The following is a 17,795-nucleotide window of genomic DNA, read 5'->3' as shown; positions in this document are numbered from 1 at the left end:
TCTCACCTTATACCTATGCCCTCTAGTTTTAGACTCCCCTACTTTTGGGAAAAGATGTTGACACTCTACCTTATCTATGCCTCTCATTATTTTATAGACCATTATAAGATGACCGTTAGGCCTCCTGTGCTCCAGGGAAAAAAGTCCCAGTCTATCCCAGCCTCTCCTTATAAACTCAAACCAGTAGCATCCTAGTAAATCTTTTCTGTACTCTTACTAGTTTAATAATATCCTTTCTATAATAGGATGACCATAATAGAACGAGGATGAAATCCCACACTTAAAAAACTAACGACCAAGAACCATTAGTCAATTTGCTCAAATTACACACCACCCAACAGTGATCCCAGTAAAGCGATGTACATGAAATGCTGAATGTGCAACAGAAAAGTCTGCAAAGTCTGGTTAAGGAGGGCCCATTCCCTTGATCCATTTTTTCCCCCATGGTGTGTCAGGAGGGTGGTGAATCATGTTTAGTTATCGTTCCAAAGGCACAATCCAGCAAAACATTCAACATGCCATTGTTTAAGTGAATCCAGTCAGTGCATGTCAGCTGCAGTCAACAGCCACAACACAGGCTGCAGCTTCCCACAATTAAAAGCCCAACAAGTTTTTTTAAACTGTGTAATCTTCTGTATTAATGTTATAAACTACAACAATATAACTAAAAAACAACAGGTTACTGAAGAGCAAGTGATGCAAGTTGGCAGATTTTATATAAATAAATTTACAGTAACAAATGTTCATTCATTATAGAATCCCTACCCTACAGAAGGAGGCCATTTGGCCCATCAAGTCTGTACTGACCACATCATACCCAGGCCCAATTCCCATAACTTCACACATTTACCCTGCTAATCCCTGTGACACTAGGGTCAATTTAGCATGGCTAATCAACCTAACCCGCACACCCTTGGAGTATGGGAGGAAACCCACGCAGACATGGGGAGAAGGTGCAAACTCCACAAGGCAGTTTCCCAAGACCGTAATTAAACCAGATCCCTGTGCGCTGTGAGGCAGCGGTGCTAACCACTGTGTCACCATGCGGCCCCACAACTTATACTTGTGGCAACACCATAAAATATCATAAGGCATTTCACAGAGCGATTATAAGACAGAATAAAACACCAAGCCACATAAAGAGATAGAAGGTTAGATAACAAAACACCTGGTCAAAGAGGTGAATTTTAAGGAGGGTGTTAAAGGAAGAAAGTGAGGTAAAGAAGCAAAAAGAGGTCAAGGGAGGGAATTCTAGAACTTGGGGCTCAGGAAAGGGAGGGTGCGATTAAAATCAGGGAGCTCAAGAGCCCAAAATTAATGTGTAGAATTTGAGAGAGAGATGTGGACATTTTATTAGCCCATAACATTCAGATGGCAAATAAGTTCAGCAATGGATTTTTATAAAAAAAGATTCATTTTCACAGAGCCTTGTTAACCTTGAAGAAGTGAGTTTCTGCTGCAGTCACCCAGACAGGGAACAGCCTGCAATCCAATATCAGGGGAATTGAACTTATACCTCGGACAAACCCACCTACTGGAAATTGCATCTGACACAGATTATGTGGATTTAGTAATTCTGAGGCACAAGCACTGCGACTCAGTCTGACACTTAACCTAACACTCCCCCCAAAAGCTTATTTGGTCTCAAGTTTCTGGAACTTTTACAACCTATCCGGCACGCCAATGTTAATTATAATTATTACCAGATAGTTGTGCGTCTCAGCTGAAAAATATCAATCTAATCACACTTGCTAAAGTCCACATTTGAATAAACTTAATTGAAATACCGTGTTGGTTCAGCTGCTGAATGCTCTGTTTAAGACAGCGTGGACGCCTGTTGTGGTGACTTTTGTACATTGTCTCTGAACTGGGAGCAGGCGGATGCAACACGAATAGTAACGTGCACAAGCAACAAGCAGAGAGCCGAGGATGAATTTCCGGGTTCAGCTTCAGGAGAAGTGAAGGCCTGGTGGTATTATCGCTAGATTATTAATCCAGAAACACAGCTCATGTTCTGGGGACTCGGGTTCGAATCCCAGTACAGCAGATTGTGGAATTTGAATCCAATAAAAAAAAATCCGGAATTAAGAATCTACTGACGACCGTGGAACCATTGTCGGAAAAACCCATCTGGTTTTGCCCTCTAGGGAAGGAAATCTGCTGTCCTTACCTGTTCTGGCCTACATGTGACTCCAGTGCCACAACAACGTGGTTGACCCTCTGAAATGGCCCAGCAAGCCACTCAGTTCAAGGGCAACTAGGGATGGGCAATAAATACTGGCCAGCCAGCGACGCCATGTCCCATGAATGATGAACTGCAGGTGTGTGTAATGCCTGGGATTGGGAGCTCATCCATTAAAAATAAACAATTAACACTACAGGTCTCAAAGGCCTGCAGTTCTTTTTTTCAGGTCATGGGGAGAAAATCTCTCTCAGGAGCCTCCTCAACACATCTCTCAAGCTGTTGAGGAGCTAACAGAATGCTTTAGTATCCTGACACAATTTGTCACTGTCCATTATTTACCCTTGCTAGTCTTCCAGCAGGAGCACAATGCTTGAAAGGATAAAAAAACCTGTATTTTTCCTTTGTTCATTCATGGGACATAGGCATCACTGGCTGGCCAGCATTTATAGCCCATCCCTACTTGCCCCTGGAGGGCAGTTGAGAGTCAACCATATTGCTGTGGATCTGGAGTCACATGTAGGCCAGACCAGCTAAAGACAGCAGATTTCCTGCCCCAAAAGGACATTAGTGAACCAGGGGGTTTTCCCAACAATTGACAATGGTTTCATGGTCATCAGTAGATACTTAATTCAAGACTTTTCTTGTTACTGAATTCAAATTCCACTATCTGCCGTGGCAGGATTCAAACTAGAACTTTAACTGAGTTTCTGGATTATTAGCCTAGTGATAATAATGGCCACTAGGCCATCACCTCCCTTCTATGTATGCTTCCGTCCTTTTCAGAGAGATAGCCCAAGCCATCCACAACAGGCACAATACAGAGGAAACAGAAGGTGGGAAAGCTGGGGGCCTGACCCAAGCTGAGAGTACGAGGATAACTTTTCCTAACTTGGATTTTCACAACCCACTCCTTCACTTTCTGCTTTAATCCCTATGACCACAGAAGTGGGTGCCAACTTGAGGGAACTGGACCCAACATGCCACTGCTGCCAGAAAGATATTTTAGCCCTTGTCCCACTTGTCTCTCTCCAGGTCTGTGAAGTGATTCAGAATGGAGCTCCACACAGAAAGCCCAGAGGAAGACGTGATGGTTCATTCTTACGGTACCAAGCATCATCTCTGTAGTGTCCATTAAACACTGCAGATGGCAACTTTGAGTAGTAGCAAGTCTTGGAAAACTTCTGTAAAAATTCATTTTACGGGACCTGAGCGTTGCTTTCAATCCCTAACTGCCCTCCATTTCAGAGGACAGCGAGTGTCAACCACATTGCTGTGACTCTGGAATCATGCATATGCCAGACCGGGGAAGGATGGCAGATTTCCTTCCCAAAGGGATATTAGTGAACCAGATGGGTTTTTACCACAACTGACAATGGTCATTGTTTAACTTTCAATTCCAGATTCTTACTGAATTCAAATATCACCATCTACCATGGTGGGATTCGAACCGATGCCCCAAGATTTTGGTCTCTGGATTACTAGTCCAGTAACAATACCACTATGCCAGTGCCTCTCTAGATTAGCAGAAGCTGGTGTTGATGGCTTAGGGGGAAGAGGAATAAACTCATTCAAGGGCTACTCATGTTCAAGGGGAGATGATCAGGGTCCAGCAGGACATTTACTGGGCATGATAACTGAAGGCACGGGGGCAGTTTGTTGCTACTGCTACAGAGGTAGGATTGCAGTGAAATGTCGAGGAGCTTTTCACCTCTGCCCACCCAGATCTGTCAAAGAACGGCAGTGGTGAGAAAGAAAACTGGAACCCCGGGATTTATTGGAGCATTCTGCTGATAAAGGGGATTTCTGAAAAATATAATCAACTTAGTAAAGCTGAACTTACAAAATAAAAACAACTGTTTTACTGAAACATATAAGTAGCGTGCGGTCCATTTCTCCAATAACATGATCTATTTTAAAATATCTGCAGCAAATATAAATGTTTACAATTATTCAAAGCATTAATCACTCAAATAGGCTGACGTGGTGCAAATGGCCAATTTACAACTGGGTCCCATGCTCAAGACTGGATTAAAGCACAATATTTATTCTCTGGACTGTCGCCTACAAAAATAAAACACGACTCATGTTATAATGTGGTGTTAAGTAACAGCTTGATACAAGTGCTACAGCAGCACAGTTCTTTGGTGACTGGTTATAGTGACCTGGGAGAAGACCTCGCATTCACTCAACTCAAACATGATGCCTTGGGAGGGCCTGAGAATTAGAGAACAAAAATAAACAACACGAAGGAACAATACTTTTCACAAAATGGGTGGCCACAATGGTTAACACTGCTGACTCTCAGTGCCAGGGGCTCGGGTTCGATTCCCAGCTTGGATCACTATGTGTGGAGTTTGCACATTCTCCCCATGTCTGCATGGATTTCCTCCGGGTGCTCCGGTTTCCTCCCACAGTCCAAACATGTGCGAGTTAGGTGGATTGACCATGATAAATTGCCCATTAGTGTCAGGGGGATTAGCAGGGTGAATGTATGTGGTTACAGGGATAAGGTCTGGGTGTGATTGTTGTCAGTGCAGGCTTAATGGGCCGAGTGGCCTCCTTATGTTGGCTCAGCGTCAGAATAGCCACCATGCGGACCATTTTGTGAAGTATTGTTCTTTCCTGTTGTTTATTTTTCTTCTCTGCTTCTTAGGCCCTTCCAACGCATCATATTTGAGCTAAGTTAATGGAAGGGTGCTATGATTTGATAACAGTGAAATCCTGTCCGCCTGCAACCCAGAACAAAGATATGACAATGACACTATCAAAGGAGAACTTCAAAACACGTGAGCTGGCTTCAAAATTAGCTGCACTTATTTTCAAGATGATCATGAGGGGCTTTGCAGAAATAAACACAGCTTTGAAACTGTTCCCCACAAGTCTAACTCTGAAGAAACTTACCACTGGTGAGCATGCTGTGCACTTGTCAAATGCCAAGCTTGCTGGAAGGACATTGTCAAACCTCGACAAGAAGCCACGGATCTAAAAAGAATGGGAAATGTAAAATTGATTGCAGTTCTGTAACGGGTAGCTAACTGTGGGGTCCTTAGCCACAGGTAATGATCTAAACATTAGAGATCAACGTGATCAGTGCTGGGATGGTTCCTCCATGAGCCAGCTAATTTAATCCCACCTTTCTCCTTGCTCCCCACATACCCCAACATTCCTGCTTTTAGAGATGATGTGGAGATGCCGGCGTCGGACTGAGGTGGGCACAGTGAGAAGTCACACGACGGCAAGTTAAAGTCCAGTCACCAGATGAAGCAGCAGCACCCCGAAAGCTCGTGATTCCAAATAAACCTGGTGCTGTGAGACTTCTTACTGTGCTTTTAAAGAGTTTTTTTTTTAAATATAAAAATTGTTACTGCTCATTATTATCTTACTGACAATTGAAAATGGGAACAATTGGCTGCCAAAAAAATACTTTAGATACTCAAGTCAGAAGCGACACAGTGGGGGAGGGGTGTCTTTTCTTTCGCAGTGCGTGGTTGGGATCTGGATTGCACTGCCCGGGACTATGGCAGACGGAGACTCAATTTGAGCTTGCTGAAGGGGATTGGATAGTTACCAAAAAAGAATTGCAGGGGGAAAAAGGCAAGGGAGTGGGACTGGCTAAGCAACACCTAGAGGGCCAGCATAAGCACAACAAGCTGAACGGCCTCCTTCTGTGCTGTGACCATTCCACGATCCCACTGACCTCATCATTATGTCAATTTTATGTTTAAAAAAATTGTAACGCTCAATTCCCTCTTCAGAACTGTATGCCTCCCACACAACCTAGTGAATTTACAACCATGCGATTTCTAATTTTCCTGTCGTAAAGTATCCAAAACTACACACAATAAACTAACAACAGCCCCAGTTACACAGCTGAACAAGCTCAACATCAGTTCTATGGTTTTGTATCCTTTTTCTTCAAAAAATAAATGTAAGAATGGTGGTAATGATCTTTGCACATACGGACATCAGAACAAGTTTAGACCATTTAGTCTCCCCAGCCTATTCTGCAATTCAGTGAGATCATAGCTGATCCTCAACGTATCTCTGTACATCTATATTTGGCCCATGCTCCTTCATAACTTAGATTTTAGACCTTTGTTCATCACAGTTTTAAAATTAACAGTTAATGCAACAGCAACTGCAATTTGCAGACAGGTGTTTCAAACTTTACCAAACCGTGTGCAGAAGTGTTTGAATTCTACTCCGGTGTGGTGGAGGCTGAGGGGGAGATCTGATAGAAGTCTATAAAATGAGAGGCAGAGATAGGGCTGAAATCAGAATCTTTCCCCCAGAGTTAAAATGTCTAACACCAGGGGACATGCACGAGAGGTGGAAGGGGGAAAGTTTAAAGGAAATGTGAAGGGCAAGATTTTTTTTTTACACAGATTTAAAATGGTAAAATGGGGCCTAAGTGCTGGGTGGACTTGAAACTGGGAGTGTTTCAGATCTGACTTTTAGACCAATTCTGAGGCACCCCCCGCAGTACGCACTCTACCTACCAAAACATCAGCGATTCTGAATTACGGCCGTGGGCGGGACTAAGCATACCTGAAAGCCTGCAGCTCCGATTGGTGCCTCCAACTGCGCACACGCAGGAAGAAAATTACTAGAATGCTGCTCCTCTGCCACATCCCTCCCGGGCCAGATAATACCTCCCCCTAGCTCCCACAGACATTACCCCACCCTCACAACATTACTGACCCCCTTATCCCTCCACCCCCCTGCCAACTAGACCGATCGTAGCCCCCTCACCCCCACTGACTGCAGGCAGAGAAGCAGCAGACCCTTCTTTTGCCCTCCACCACCCCCCACGATCTCCTCCCATCCCCACCAATTTCAAGCAGAACATCACTGGATGCTTGGCACTTATTAACTCCTCATTAACTCTCACTGACAGAGCACCCGAATTGGACCTGTACAGAGCATGTCTGTTTTGTGCCAATTCCGGATGGGTGAACGCAGTGGTAAAGGGGGAGGTGCCAGTAAAGTTGGGCATGAGGCAAGCTAAATACATCAAGCTAAATGCATTTAAATGGCCATCGCATCCGTTTCGGGTGCAGTCTTGATCGCGGTCATTCTGAGGCCTTGGTAAAGGGGGAACCGGCACTGAGGCAGGCACAGATTTTGCTTCTCACCTCATGCCCGACTTTATCAAATTTACACACCCGAAAATGGGTGCAATGCGATGGTAAAATCGGGCCCAGAGAGTGGTAGGTGTCTGGAACATGCTGCCTGGGATGGGGGAGCAGACAGGAGCGATAGGGGCTTTTAGCTAAGCACATGAATATGCAAGGAATAGAGGGATATGGACCAAGGACAGGCAGAAGGAATTAGTTTAATTTGACATCATGTTTGGCACAATATCATGGCGGAAGGCCCTATTCCTGTACCACAGTGTTCTATGTTCCATGTTCTCCTGAAAGTCTAAAAAAAAGACCAGTCCCCCTGTTTTCCCAACTAATTAAACAGTTTCTCTCTCTTGACCCTATGTATTACCCTGAACATTTTCAAACTATCTAAATTTCAGTGACTACAATCATAGTTTGTGTATTTTCTCCTTGTGGCTTTATAATCAGAGTCCAGAGATCATTCTGGTAAGCCTACACTACAGCCCCAAGTTCAACATATCCTTCAATATGAACTGCTCACAGTACTTCTTATTTTTCAGGTTGGCATGTTGTTACTAGTGGAGTACCACAGGAGTTAGTGCTGGGGCATCAACTACTTACAATCCACATCAGTGACTTGGATGAGACAACACAGTGGCACGGTGGTTAGCATTGTTGCCTCACAGTGCCAGGGACCTGGGTTCGATTCCTGGCTTGAATCACTGTCCAGAATCTGCACATTCTCCCCATGTCTGTGTGGGTTTCCTCCGGGTGCTCCAGTTTCCTCCCACAGTCCAAAAGACGTGATGGTTAGATGCATTAGCCAAGCTAAATTCTCCCTCAGTGTACCTGAACAGGTGCAGAGTAACTTCACTGCAATGTTAATGTAAGCCTATTCATGATACTAACAAATCAACTTAAACTAGAATGAAGGCACTTCATTGTATGATAGCTAAATTTGTCAATTATACCTAGATAGGTATAGGTTTAAGTTATCAAGAGAGGGTAGAGAACCTAGAAAGGGGTGTCTAAGTTAAATGAATAGACAAATAATATAGCAGCTGTGGGAAAATGTGAACTTGTCCAATTTGGCAAAAAGGATAGAAAAGCAGCATTGTATTTAACCAGAGAGAGACTGCAGAATATGACAGTAGAGGGCTCAGGGTGTCCTGGTAAATAAATCACAAAAAGTTAATGTGCAAGAACAGCAAATGATCTGGAAGGCAAATTGAGCATTAGTGTTTATTGCAAAAGGAATGGAATACAAAAGAGGGAAGTTTTACTGCAGCTGTACAGGGCCTTGAGGAGACCACACCTGAGAGTGCTGTGTACAGTTTATTTGAAAAAGGATATAATTGTTTTGGAAGCAGTTCAGAGGAAAATCACTCAACTTACTCATGGGATGAAGGGGTTGCCTTATGAAGAAAGGTTGAACAGGTTGGTATATACCCATTGGCGTTTAGAAGGCACTAACAAATTTCACAGTAACTGTGGGTTTCACAGTAAGCCTTACTTGTGATAACAAGTAAATAAACTTTAAGAACAGAGGTGATGTTATTGAAACATAGAATTCTGAAGGGGCTGCGAAAGGACAGCTATGGGAACTGCGGGGTTAAGGATTATGAGGGACAGACAGGAAAATGGAGTTGAGACTACAACTAGATCAGCAATGAGCTTATCAAATGTCTAAGCATACTCTAAGGACCACTGGCTGACTCCTGTTGTAAGTGTTATGTTTCTATGTACTCCATGCCTTGAATAGGTGGAGCATGATTTCAGCTTGCTGCTGATATATAGGTCAGCATTCCAGTAGACATTTTGATTATTTCCTACCCTTGTTCATGACATTTTATTGATCTATTCACTTCATTTATCTATATCCCTTTGAAATTTTAGTTTCAAGTTTATTTATTAGTGTCACAAGTAGGCTGACATTAACACTGCAATGAAGTTACTGTGAAAACCCCCCAGTCACCACTCTCCGGCATCTGTTTGGGTACACTGAGGGAGAATTTAGCATAGCCAATGTACTTAACCAGCATGTCTTTCAGAGTGGAGGAGGAGAGCGGAGAACCCGGAGGAAACCCATGCAGACACAGGGAGAATGTGCAGACTCCGCGCACACAGTGATCCAAGTCAGGAATCGAACCTGTGAGGCAACAGTGCTAACCACCGTGCCTTGGTGAAGCATGTTCCAAAGACCAATGGTCTATTCCTGCTCCTAAATGTTATGTTTCTATGTACTCCATGTTTTGAATAGCTGGAGCATGACTTCTGCATGCTGTATTCAAGTTCTCTAAATATACAGGTCAGCATTTGATTATTTCTGTCCTGTTCATGACATTTTAATGATCTATTCACTTCATCTATCTATATCTCTGTCATTTTATGCACCCATTGGCACTGCTTCATTCCCACCTATCCTGGTGTCATTGGCAAAAATTTGGATTTGGAGCTATCTATTCCATCATTTCAATTAGTAACAATCATCCTTAATAGTTGAGGCCCCAACATGGATCCATGTGGACCATCTCCAGTCACTTCCTGACAATTAAGACTGCCTGCCCTTTGTCACTCCTCTGTCTCCCGCTGCTGAACAAATTTTCTAACCAGGTCAATAATTTGCCTTCAATTCAATGAGCTATAAACTTAAGCTAAGAGTCTCTTACAAGGGACTCCATCAAGGGCCTTTGGGAGTCTACATAAATGACAACTTTTATATTCCCGTGCCCATTATTTCAGTCACCCCTTTTAAAAAAGTGTAATCATTGCGCCAGACATGAACTATCTTTTACAAATCCATACTGACTGTCTCCAATCAGCTGAAACTTTTCAAGGCTTTCAGTTGCCCCATCGTTAATTGTAGACTCCAATTGTTTCAGGTCGCACGGTGGTTAGCACTGCTGCCCCACAGCGCCAAGGACATGGGCTCAATTCCTGGCTTGGGTCACCATCTGTGTGGGCATTACACATTCTCTCCATGTCTCCGTATGTTTCCTCCCCTAAGCCTGCTTGTGACACTAATAAATAAAATTTACCTTAGGTCAACTGGACTATAATTCTCTAGTTTTGTTCTCCCACATTAAGTAGTGGAGGAGAAGCCTGTGAAATTTTCCAATCTAAAGGAATGGTTCATGAACTGAAACAATTTTGGAAAACGATAATTACGGCATCTGCAATGTTTTTATGAAATGTGTTTAAGTTTAAAGTTTATTCATTAGTGTTGCAAGTAGGCTTACATTAGCACTGTAATGAAGTTACTGTGAAAAGCCCCTAGGCACCACACTCCGGTACACCGAGGGAGAATTTAGCAAGACCAATGCACCTAACCAGATGTCTTTCAGAATGTGGGAGGAAACAAGAGCACCCGAAGACGACCCATGCAGACACGGGGAGAACGTGCAGACTCTGCTCAGACAGTGACCCAAGCTGGGAATCGAACCTGGGTCCCTGGCGCTGTGAGACAGCAGTGCTAATCACTGCTGTGTGCACCAAAAGGCTGCTGGTCTCTATTCCAATTCATATCTGACTATTTCAGGTGCCTTCACCTACCCTGTACCTATTTCCAAAACATAATGTAGCACTTTTTTTGTACACTGTACCGAGTCTGCCACCTATCTGCTCATATGGGAATAGCTGGTGCAGATGTCTGCAAGTAAGTTTGTTCAGAGTCTGGTGGGCAGCGTGAGATTTATATCCCCACAGTCTAGTTCTAATTTTGCACTCACCTCAGTAATGATGATGGTGAATAATTCAAGCCCAAAAATCAATTTTTAAACTTGCAGAAATTGTGATACATGCACTGAATGAAAGCATTTTTAGTTCCTCAGGGGACCGATTGGTTTTTAATTCTGTCTGCGCCAAACAGATCTCTTTGATTACGGCACCACCTAGAGTCACGAGCCATTACTGCCATCCCAGGCACCAGACCCAATCCTACTTCCCACACGTTTCCGCCAACCCCCCCCCCCACCCCAACAATCTTCAATGCTGTCTAAACACACAAGAGCGTCATACTGATCTAACAAATTTAAATGCGTCGTGGCAAAATAACATTTATTACTGCCAAGGATCATTTCCATCTGGTTGTAAATTGACAACAAAGGGAGGGAGTCAGGCAGCCTCATAGTAAGAGCATCGACAATGCTGGATTTATCCGGGGATTACTTTCCTCCTTGACTTTCAGTTCTGGTCACATCTTCACGCCAGGTGTGACCAGATAGATATGCCTCTATCCGGCATAGCAAGTACTGTTGCTAACACACTGTGCCACAGAGCAGAGAGAGCTGGGCACGTGCCCACAATTGTACACATGGCGAGTTTCCAATTTCAACCAGGTTGCCATAGAGACACAGCGGCAGACAACTGCTTCCCAGACGAGAGAAGGTTGAAAGGACGAATCGCCTCTGAACACTAGGGTGCATTTTGCGGTGGCAGGGCTATATAGACAGAAGCCTGCCCATCCATCCATGTTCCTGGGCCACCATGGTTCAGTGCGTGAATAGATCATTCACAAAGCAGGCTGTAAAAAAGACGTCTTTTTTTTAATGGTGATGTCCCACTATTATAAAACCTGTATGAAACCTGTACGAGACCTAGAAATCGTCCAACCCGCCCCCCCCCCGACCTTGTGTCAGAACCTCCATCGCTTTTAACTATATTTAATCTGCTAAACATATGATTCTTCCAAGTATATATTATTGACTGTCAAGCAGCCATGCCAGGAATATAGGCCAGATTATACATTTTGGGCCCCCCCAATCTCAGTAAAGCCCCTCAGGCTGCAAAATACTGATGTTATAATGTCTCCTCAGGTCTGTTCGTATGAGGAGAGACTAAGTCGGTTAGGATTATATTCACTGAAGTTTAGAAGAGAGAGAGTGGATTTCACAGAAACTTAGAAAATTCTAACAGGGTGAGACAGAGTAGATTCAGAAAGAATGCTCCTAATGGTGGGGGAGTCCAAAACCAGGGGTCATAGTTTGACGATGAGGGGTAAACCTTTTCGAACTGAGATGAGGAGAAATTTCTTCACCTAGAGAATGATGAGTGTGTGGAATTCACTAACCCTGAATGAAATTGAGGCCAAAACATTGTGCGATTTCAAGAAGAAATTAGATATAGCTCTTGGGGCTAATTGGATCAAGGGATTTGGGCATGGGGGTGGGGCGGGGAATCTGGACATTGCATTCGATGATCAGCCGTAATCAAAATAAATGGCGGGGCAGGCTTGAAGGGCCAAATAGCCTACTCTTGCTTCTAGTTTCTTTGTATGAAAAGCTTGGATGAATATTGTTCTACCCCTCCACACTAACCAAGGAACTTGTGCCAAGAGATGAAGACATCAACAGTCATCTCAGCGACTTGCTAGAGAAAGAGATGAGAACATTAACACCGCCTGGTCTTGATTCAGAAACCAATCTCCCGTTCGCATCATTGTTCCCCTGGGAAAATCGGTTTTGGCTTACAACGTGTTTTTTTAAGAACCAACTGTGCCCCAAGTCTGAGAACTGCTTCACAGAGTAGAACCACAGATTCCTACACTGCAGAAGGAGGCCATTCGGCCCATCGATTCTGCACTGAACACAATACCTCCCCCAGCCCTATCTCCATAACCCAATGTATTTACCCTACTAGGCCTTCCTTGCAGGAGGAAATGATGCTTCAGTTGCAAAGAACGTTGGTTATACTCTATCCAGAGTGCTTTGTCCAGCCTCGGCGTGCGCTCATCAGCGCTTAAGAGTTAAATTATGAAAACTGTTTAAATAAATTATTTCCTCTGATGGGGGGGGATCGAGAACAAGAGGGTGTAATCTTACAATTAGAGCTAGGGTGTTCAGGAATAATATCAGGGAGCACATTTTTTCACAAGCACAAAGGCTCATGGAAAATCTGGAACTGGTCCTCTGAAAAGCCTTGCGCCAACATTTACAAGACTGAGAGTTTTATTCAGAAAGGGTATTAAGGGGTATAGATCAAAAGTGGACAAATGGAGTTCAGGTGCAAATCAGCCCTGACCAAACTGAACAATGGAACATGTTTAAGGGACTGAATTGTCCTCTCCTCAACCTGTTAATTAACCAGGATGTTGCCTGGCCTGAGGGTATTAGCTAAACTCGGTTTGTTCTCACTGGAACGACAGAGGTTGAGGGGCGCCCTGACAGAGGTTTACAAGATTATGAGTGGCATGGACAGAGTGGATTGTCAGATGCTCTTTCCTAGGGTAGAAAAGTCACGTACTAAGGGACATAGTTTTAAGGTGCATGGAGGAAAGTTTAGAGGAGATGTGCAAGGCAAGTTTTTTTTAAAACAGAGGGTGGTAAACGTCTGGAACGTGCTGCTTAGGGAGGTGGTGGAAGCAGGTACAATAGCGGCATTTAAGGGGTATCTAGACGAATACATGAAAGGATGGCAACGGAAGGATACAGGCTGTAAGTGCATACGGTTTTAGCTTAGGCAGGCATTATAATCGGCGCAGGCTTGGAGGTCGAAGGGCCTGTTCCTGTGTTGTACTTTTCTTTGTTCTTTTGCTCAACTAAATCCAGATTGATCCAGCAAGCTAACACAGTGTATTCTTTACTCTGTTATACCATTAGTGGCGACAGAGTAGGTAGAAGCCAGGACAGAAATGAAGGAAAACTAACTCCAATGGTCTCTTCGATCAGGAATTTAGGCTTTAGCTTTCTGTTCTAGACAAGGTTCAGTACTCTGACCTGTTAACCCAGGCTTCCACACAAATGCAGAAGGGTCTGCTCATTCTGTCCAACATTGTTCCATTCATGGTTTATTCTTTCTGTATATTGCTCTTTTTCTTGTTTCATTGTTGAAATGCCTTCTTCAAGCAATTGGACTAATGACAAATTCACAGCATAAGGTGTACAATATTGTGGGATGTTTTACAGACTGGAATAGCATTAGTCTACACCACAGCTAGTCCCTGTGGGATCCGTTTGTATTCTGATTCCTTATCTATACAACTACAGCTCTCCATTCATTTTGATGATCATGCCACATCAGTTTATAATGGCATTTTTATAGCATAAAAATATCCCCAACACAAGCCAAGGTGGGAACAGGAAAATCCATCAATGCTTTCCACCATATGTGTGCACAAGTGTGCGTGGGCAGACAGGCATCGACGGCCATCTTAAGTTGGCACTGGTTCAGCAATTGGACTTAAAACGGATGCTACACCTGACAACTCTTTTGCATCATCAAGATATGCTCCGAAAAAGGAAACTGCTTTAAAAAAAAATCTACTGGAAGTTCCCACAAAACCCTTTTATTGAAAAAGATAGAACAAGACACCTGTCCCTAACAGAGCGCGTTAAAACGGTAGATTGCAAGATTACTCACCTGATGAGGGACAAGTCCAAGAGATGTTGGAGGTTCATTCAGCCGGTCATCACTGCTGCTGGCCACTGCATACCCACTGCAAAGTCAATAAATGGTACTGGTAAGATTATTCACCATAAGTTCTCTCATGTCGGAAAAAATAAGCAACAAATATGAAAATTGTGGATTTAATCTAACTGCATGGCTCTGGAAATTTTGGAGGAAGCTAATGGAAATTAATACAGTAACCAAGGGAACAAAAAGAGGGTATGAGATAGAGAATCTGCTGAACTGGTGCAACGACAATAATCTCTCTCTCAATGTCAACAAAACAAAGGAGATTGTCATCGACTTTAGGAAGCGTAGTGGAGAACATGCCCCTGCCCACATCAATAGAGATGCAATAGAAATGATCCAGAGCTTCAAGATTTTAGGTGTCCAGATCAGCAACAACCTGTCCTGGTCCCCTCCATGCCAACACTATAGTTAAGAAAGCCCACCAATGCCTCTATTTTCTCAAAAGACAGCATGTTAGTTACGACTTTCACCAACTTTTACAGGTTCACCATAGAAAGTATTCTTTCTGGTTGTATCACAGCTTGGTATGGTTCCTCTTCTGCTCAAGGCCGCAAGAAACTACAAAAGGGTGTGAATGTAGCCCAATCCATCACGCAAACCAGCACCCCCATTCATTGATTCTGTCTATACTTCCTGCTGCCTCAGAAAAGCAGCCAGCATAATTAAGGACCCAGTGCACCGACATACTCTCTTCCACCAGGAAAAAGATACAAAAGTCTGAGGTCACATACCAACCAACTCAAGAATAGCTTCTTCCCTGCTGCCATCAGCTATTTGAATGGAATTACCTCGCACTAGGTTGACCTTTCTCTACACCCTAGCTATAACACTACATTCTGTACTCTCTTTCCTTCTCTATGAATGGTATAGCGTGCAAGAAACAATACTTTTCACTGCACACTAATACATGAGACAATAATAAAATCAAATTAAATTCAAATCAAACAAATTTATGATGCAAGAGTAAGGATCAGGAAAGTGTCCTTAAGGCTAGGTAGGAGACAGACCCAGATATACAGGTACATAAATGTAGCAGCAACAGTGGGTACAATCATAAAAAAAACCAGGTTTCTTAGTTTGGAATCTTGAGACAGTGAATGCAAAAGAGAGGAAGTAATGTTGAACCAGTAAAAGTTCTTTGTTGTGTCACAGCATTGTGTAGTTTTGAGACTTCCATTACAAGAGGATATAAATGCAATGGCAAAGCCACAGCATATACATACTGGCTGAGGTGGCACAGGGTTAGCACTGCTGCCTCAGTGCCAGGGACCCAGGTTCGATTCCCAGCTTGGGTCACGGTCTGTGTGGAGGTTGCACATCCTCCCCTTGTCTGTGTGAGTTTCCACTGGGCGCTTCGATTTCCTCCCACAATCCATGTGTGGGTTAGGTGCATTGGCCATGCTAAATTGCCCCTTAGTGTCAGGGGGACTTGCTAGGGTAAATGCATGGGATTTGGGGATAGGGTCTGGGTGGAAGTGTGGTTGGTGCAGACCCAATTATCCGAAAGAATCTTCAATGCAGAAGGAGGTCAATGATCCTTCAGGGAATTAACAGGAACTTGGGATTACAACTATGGAGACAGACTTGAATAGCTGAGCTGTTTTCATTGGAATGGAGTTGAGCAGTGACCTAGCGTTGACCTCCGAGATTATGAAGGGTTATAACAAGGTAAATGGTGATGGACTGTTTCCATTGATCGGTGAGAAAAAGAACAAAGTTAGGATAACAATCAGGAGATTGGAAGGAGAGATTTAAAAATAACGGTTCTTTCCCAGAAGATGCACCTGAAGCAGTTTTTGGATAGTTTTAAAAGAGAAATTAAGACTGTAGAGAGCACATAAAAGTGAGGCTAGGTACCTCGTGCAGAAATACATTAGATTTAGTTTGCAGGCAACATTTGTTTGTGCAACAACATTGATAAAAACTGACCAAAATAACCCACAAAGTTGACTAGAAAACTATGTGGAGCCTTCAGTAACATCTATGGCTACCCCTCAACCAGTGCAAGAAGCTGTAGTCACACATTTTAACTGAATCGTCTGCATCTCAGCTCAACAAGCAATACTAGAAGAAACAGATAACATCAGATGTAACGTGGCGGAATTCTCAGATTTCTTTGCAAGCAAACACGTGAAATCACACACTTCCATGTCGTTAGTCCTAGCTTATCAATTATAACACACTTTGTTAACAATGGAATTACACGCCAATATCCCAGCTTACCCCTCAGCATGTTGCAGAATAGAAACCATCAACTCAACAGCAAGCGCTCCAGCTATCATGGCCAAGCCAGGACGACTCACAGTGCACTGCTGGTCCAGGGTACGGTCTCTGGTTGACTAACAGAAAATATAGTAAATCATTCCTCTCCGTCAAAATTCAATGTTTGCTTATGAATAACCAATTTTACCTCAAGAGCACCAAGATTTTATACTAACTCCCCTTTGCTCCAGTCCTTTTTTTTAATTATTTCATAGGACGTGGGTGTCTCTGGCTGGTCCATCCCCAGTTCTCTTGGAGGAGAGTTGAAAGTTAACCACACTGCTGTGGCTCTGGAGTCACACGTGGGCCAGGCCGGTAAGGACGGCAGATTTCCTTCTCTAAAAGGAAATCTAGTGAACCAGTTTTTCTGACAATTGACAATGGTTTCATGGTCATCAATAGATTCTTAATTCCAAATTTCTTTAAAAATTGAATTCAAATTCCACTATCTACCATGGCAGGATTCAAACCCGAGTCCCTAGAACATTAACTGAGAGTTTCTGAATTAATAGTCTGGCGATAATACCACTAGGCCATCGTCTCCCCTGTGTTCTCGAGGGGGTAGAATGTTCACCAGTTTCTCTCCTGCTGACTCTGGGAAAGTGTCACAGAGAGACTGAGCATCACCACTAACTCCTTTTGTTTGTTGGTGCCTTCTGGGCCTTCCCTCCAGCAATCTGTCCGAGATGGGAAACTGCTTGCGTGGCCATAGGCACAAAGCAACATAGTACTTTCCAGCGGTATGTACACCAGATTCCCAATATGCTGTACCATTAATGCCGACTTATTTTCAAAGACCTGACCCGGTCAACAGGTCATGGAATAAT

The 17,795-nt window shown here is 43.5% G+C and overlaps 1 protein-coding gene across 1 annotated transcript in view; it reads right to left on the bottom strand.

Annotated features, from left to right (window-relative positions):
* The window catches only part of atg7 (ATG7 autophagy related 7 homolog (S. cerevisiae)), a 142,397-nt gene that overhangs the window by 73,878 nt on the left and 50,724 nt on the right, over positions 1 to 17,795 (bottom strand). The window contains exons 14-16 of the mRNA XM_080181948.1: positions 16,930 to 17,045; positions 14,650 to 14,725; positions 5,087 to 5,167 (exon numbers count right to left, since the gene is read on the bottom strand). Coding sequence (XP_080038074.1) covers positions 5,087 to 5,167; positions 14,650 to 14,725; positions 16,930 to 17,045 — 273 coding nt within the window. The remainder of the gene's footprint in view (positions 1 to 5,086; positions 5,168 to 14,649; positions 14,726 to 16,929; positions 17,046 to 17,795) is intronic.

Source organism: Carcharhinus amblyrhynchos, chromosome 3, assembly GCF_965287045.1.
Source record: "Carcharhinus amblyrhynchos chromosome 3, sCarAmb.v2.hapA, whole genome shotgun sequence".
NCBI classification, from domain to species: domain Eukaryota; kingdom Metazoa; phylum Chordata; class Chondrichthyes; order Carcharhiniformes; family Carcharhinidae; genus Carcharhinus; species Carcharhinus amblyrhynchos.
The sequence above is the reverse complement of the archived record's forward strand: the minus strand, read 5'-3'. Positions and strand labels throughout refer to the sequence as shown.